Source organism: Triticum dicoccoides, chromosome 7B (assembly GCF_002162155.2).
Source record: "Triticum dicoccoides isolate Atlit2015 ecotype Zavitan chromosome 7B, WEW_v2.0, whole genome shotgun sequence".
Taxonomy (NCBI): Eukaryota; Viridiplantae; Streptophyta; class Magnoliopsida; order Poales; family Poaceae; genus Triticum; species Triticum dicoccoides.
The window spans coordinates 222,971,622-222,976,522 of NC_041393.1; the positions used below are offsets into that span (position 1 = coordinate 222,971,622).

Sequence of the window (4,901 nt, forward strand, 5' to 3'; positions counted from 1 at the left end):
GCTGGCAGGCTGCTGAGGTGGCGTGGTGGTAGGGCCTTCACGAAGGTTTGCATGCCACGACGTAGGCATATGCTGAGTTGGCCTGGAAGCCTCACGTCGACACGCAGGCGCCTGCCTAGCTGGTGGGCTGGCAGCTGCATGGGAGTGGATGCGTAATACCCTAGTCTTACTTTGATGTGTATATCTGTGGCCTCGCGGATGTCCTCGGCAAGGGCCTTGCCGGCAAGACGGCAAGGGTCTTGCCATGGCGTTGCGGTCATCCCCGGCAAGGGTCTTGCCGGGGGTCTTGTGGGTTTCCTCGACAAGGATTTCGCCGAGGTTCGTCGTCTTCTAATCCTCTTCTGCTTTGAAGTGTTTCTTGTCTTCACGAAGATCTGCATGCCATCATGGAGGCGCCTCCCGAGCCCAGGTCCCAACGTGGTTGGCGGTGTTGGAAAAACTGGGGCTCAAGGGTGGCGCGCTCCACTGGCGTCGGGTAAGCTGCCCCGGCAAGGTCCTTACCAGGGCCATGGAGGCTGCCCCGGCAAGGGTCCTGCCGGGGGAAACCACCTCACCTTCTTGCTCTTTATGCCTCTATCTTGGCGTTGCCTTGGCCATCTTGCGGCCTTGATTCCCTGTCTCTGCCCTGCTTAAGTGTGACCGTGGGCGCGGCTCTGACTGCCCGTGCACAAATAAGGGGTACGAAGGAGCGCCCCTACTTGAGTACACCAACACATTTAAGTTTATGCTTTCTACTTCGATGTTGTGATGAATTGTTACTTGTTCATGAGAAGCTATATGATAAAGTTTGTTGTTGTTATAATAATAAGCATGATGCTACTATGTCCGTATTTTGTTTTATCGACACCTCTCTCTAAACATGTGGACATGATTTTCGATATCGACTTTCGCTTGAGGACAAGCGAGGTCTAAGCTTGGGGAAGTTGATACGTCCATTTTGCATCATGTTTTCCTACTGTTAATTATAGTGTTTTTATGCATCCTAACACTCTGTGGAGTAATTCTAATGCATTTTCTCTCATAATATGCAATGTTTACACAAAAAGGGAGAATATCATCAGCTGGAATTCTGGACCTGAAAAGGCTATGTCACAGATACCTATTCTGCACATCTCCAAATGAGCTGAAATTTTACGGAGAATTATTTTAGAATATATAATAAATATTGGAGAAAAGAACTACCAGAGGGGGGCACCCCAGGTGCCCACAAGGCACCAGGGCGCGCCAGCCCCCTGGCGCGCCCTGATGGGTAGTGGGGGCCCTGGCCCACCTCTGGTGCTCATCTTCTGGTATATAAGGTCTTTTGACCTAGAAAAATAAATAAGGAGATGACTTTCGGGACGGAGCGCCGCCGTCTCGAGGCGAAACTTGGGCAGGAGCACTTTTGCCCTCCGGCGGAGCGATTCCGCCGAGGGAAATTTCCTCCGGAAGGGGAAATCGAAGCCATCGTCATCACCAACAACCTTCTCATCTTTGGGAGGCCAATCTTCATCAACATCTTAAACAACACCATCTCATCTCAAACCCTAGTTCATCTCTTGTGTTTAATCTTTGTACCGGAACCTCAGATTGGTACCTGTGGGTGACTAGTAGTGTTGATTACATCTTGTAGTTGATGCTAGATGGTTTATTTGGTGGAAGATTATATGTTCAGATCCATTATGCTATTTAATACCACTCTAATCTTGAGCATGAATATTATTTGTGAGTAGTTGCCCTTGTTCTTGAGGCCACGGGAGAAGTCATGTTGCAAGTAATCATGTGAATTTGATATTCGTATATTTTGATGATATGTATGTTGTGATTCCCTTATTCTTTGGGCCTAAGGGACTGGATTGCAGTAGTTATTAGATAATGGGTTGCTAGAGTGACAGAAGGTTAAGCCATAGTTTATGCGCTATTCTGTAAGGGGCTAATTTGAATCCATATGTTTAATGCTATGGTTAGATTGTTATCTTAATTTTTTTTCGTAGTTGCAGATGCTTGCGAGGGGGTTAATCATAAGTGGGAGGCTTGTTCAAGTAAGAACAACACCCAAGCACCGGTCCACCCACATATCAAATTATCAGGGTAGCGAAGGCGAATCAAACCTACATGATGAAAGTGACTATATGAAATTCTCGTGTGTCCTGAAAAACGCTTTGCTTATTATAAGAGATCGTCCAACCCGTCCTTTGCCACAAAAAGGATTGAGCTACCTTGCTGCACTTTATTTACCATTACAGTTACTTGCCCATGACAAGTTATCTTACTATCATACTACTTGTTACCGACAATTTCAGTGCTTGCAGAAATTACTTTGCTAAAAACGGCTTGTCATTTTCGTCTGCTCCTTGTTGGGTTCGACACTCTTATTTATCGAAAGGATACGATTGATCCCCTATACTCATGGGTCATCAGTATGTATCATTAACGGAGTAAAACTCATCGACATCCATTGGACTTGTCCTTCAAATTCACTTTGGTCGCCGTATTCAAGAATAAATCGATGGCGTATGGGCCACTTGCATGCGTTTTTTCTTTTTTCTTGCAAAATTGTCGTGTAGTACATGATGTTGTGAACCCCTCCCTGCCCCAAAATCCCCAGCCTATGCCCCCATCGTTTGTCGACCAGCTCCTAAACCGCCTCCCCGTCCCCATCCTTCACCATCGTCTCCCGAGGAAAGCCTGCTTGGGCTCAAGGCGAGTATGATGCACGTCACCGTTAGTGGTCAATGCATCCATCAGACTCCATGGGAGGCCAAAATCGTCATCGTATCCCCTTGGGAGGAGGAGGCACTCATGCACGGGAGTTCGGGTTGCATCACCATTTCCCCCCACTACGCCGGTGCCTAAATCCACAAAATCTACAAGCCTGGCTGCTTAGGTACGACTTAGGAGAAACACGAGAGGAACCATCAAAACTGACCAAAGAAAACTGGTTGGCTAAATTTTACTCGGTCTATGTCGAGACTCGAGAGCCAAGTAAGCACTGATACGTGGGACCGTCTTGACAGATTGAAATTTTTTTATTAAAGAGGATAATTTGTGACACAAATTGGATAAAAATACAAAAAAGTTACAAAAATAGGGTAATTGTTATCACATACATGAAATTAGAGCGTAAAAAAATGAAATTTACTATATTATACTAATTTCAAATAAAGATACGAAGCACTATTTGTAACAACTGCAGGCTGAATATTGCAAACCAGCCGTGGTTGGATGGTTAGTAGGACAGCGGTATGCCTAGTCCATCAGGTTTCAAATCCTGGTGCTTGCATTTATCCTGAATTTATTTCAGAATTTTCGACGTTAAGTGGGAAGAGACCTTTCATAGGGTTAGGATGTGCATATGCGCATTCGTAGGATTGAGTGTATGAGCGTGTATATGAGCGCTTGTGTCTGTACCGTATTAAAAGAAAACTGCAGGCTGAATATTTAATAAGTGAAACTCGACTGATGTTCTTTGAAGCTTCCTCCGTGCAAATGTCCACGGAGACGTGGCAAGCTCCCCCAGTCCCAGCCGCATCCCAGCCGTCAGGTGTAGTCAAACGCATCCCAGCCGTCCACGCAGAGAGGAACGAGCACGAGAGGAAACCCGAAGAAAATTTCAGAGGCGGAAAAACAACTTTCGAAAGGAAAACAGCGACAAATATCCCGGAAAAGGAATCATCGGGAATCAAACGAGGCGCCGAAGCCAAGGAAGCATTCGCACCCGCGAGAGCTTGCGAGGAAGAGTGGGAGGGAGGGATGGCGGCGGGGGCGGCGCCGCAGGGGGCGCCGACGGTGGAGGAGCAGGAGGAGGCGGCGGGGGTGGGGATCCTGCTGCAGATATCGATGCTGGTGCTGGCGTTCGTGCTCAGCCACCTCCTCCGCCGCCGCAGGGTCTACTACCTCCCCGAGGCCAGCGCGTCGCTCCTCATCGGTACGTCTGCTGTACGTCAGGCGCCCGCGCCATTTTGAAGATTCTGGGCTGTTTGATTGATGTGGCCTCTCCGGGTTACTGCGGTTTCCTGACACGTGTCGGTTGGCCGGGAAAACGGGAGGCCCGTTTTACAGTAGCGGGCTTGCTTTGTTGAGGTTTGGGCGATCGAATGCTGGTGGTACGATGTTTGGCTGATAGCACGATGAAGCCTTTAACAATAGTCAACTGCTGAATCTGTTGCTGCACGAACTAAAAAAAATATCTCAGTCCAACTCCAAAAATTACGGATTCATGAATCAAGAACACAGTGGCCAATTTAGAGATGAATTTGACCATGTTTGACCATTTGATTGTGGGCTTGCTTTAGATCACCAAGGCTTAGCTTGCAGTTGCTGAACTGTAGTGTGTTGTACTTAGTTTAATCTGCTTCAGAAGCATGAAACAACTGGTCAGACAACTGATCACGAAGGCTCTACGTAAAACGAATGCTTCATTTTTTTTCCTTTTTGTACATTTTTTTTGTTGAGTATCTGTGCTGATGTTCTCATGCCTTTAAATAGCAAAATAGGAGCTACACTTTCTTCATGTCGCATCATGCCCATGTTGTGGCTCCACCCTTCATCTCAAGGGCCATAGTGTATGGTCTATTTTGGCATGGATAACTGCTTCATGTCCAGCGCAACTTCCCACCTTTTTGAGAAAATCACATACAAATTCAGGATAAAATATTTCAGAAAATTCTGAACAAATTCATCGATGTAGTTCACATAATGTTACGTTAAATTTCATACTAATTTATCCCCCTGTTATCGAGGATAAAAAAAAGTCAAGCAGTACTGTAGCAAATTGATAACATTGTTCATAACTGAGTGCTCTTCTTTCTTTGTTTCCGACAAGAGAGACAAATTTGAGTATGAGATTTTGCAAGGTTTGCAACAATGAAGTATCTGCATCCATGAATTTTGTCAGCACTTTGGGAACATTGTTTCATGCT

General features: G+C 46.2%; 1 protein-coding gene across 1 annotated transcript in view; it reads left to right on the top strand.

Annotated features, from left to right (window-relative positions):
- Positions 1–3,732: 3,732 nt before the first annotated feature.
- LOC119338831 (sodium/hydrogen exchanger 6-like) overlaps positions 3,733–4,901 on the top strand; it is a 6,176-nt gene continuing 5,007 nt past the window's right edge. The window contains exon 1 of the mRNA XM_037611052.1: positions 3,733–3,907. Within this exon, the coding sequence (XP_037466949.1) occupies positions 3,733–3,907 (175 nt within the window). The remainder of the gene's footprint in view (positions 3,908–4,901) is intronic.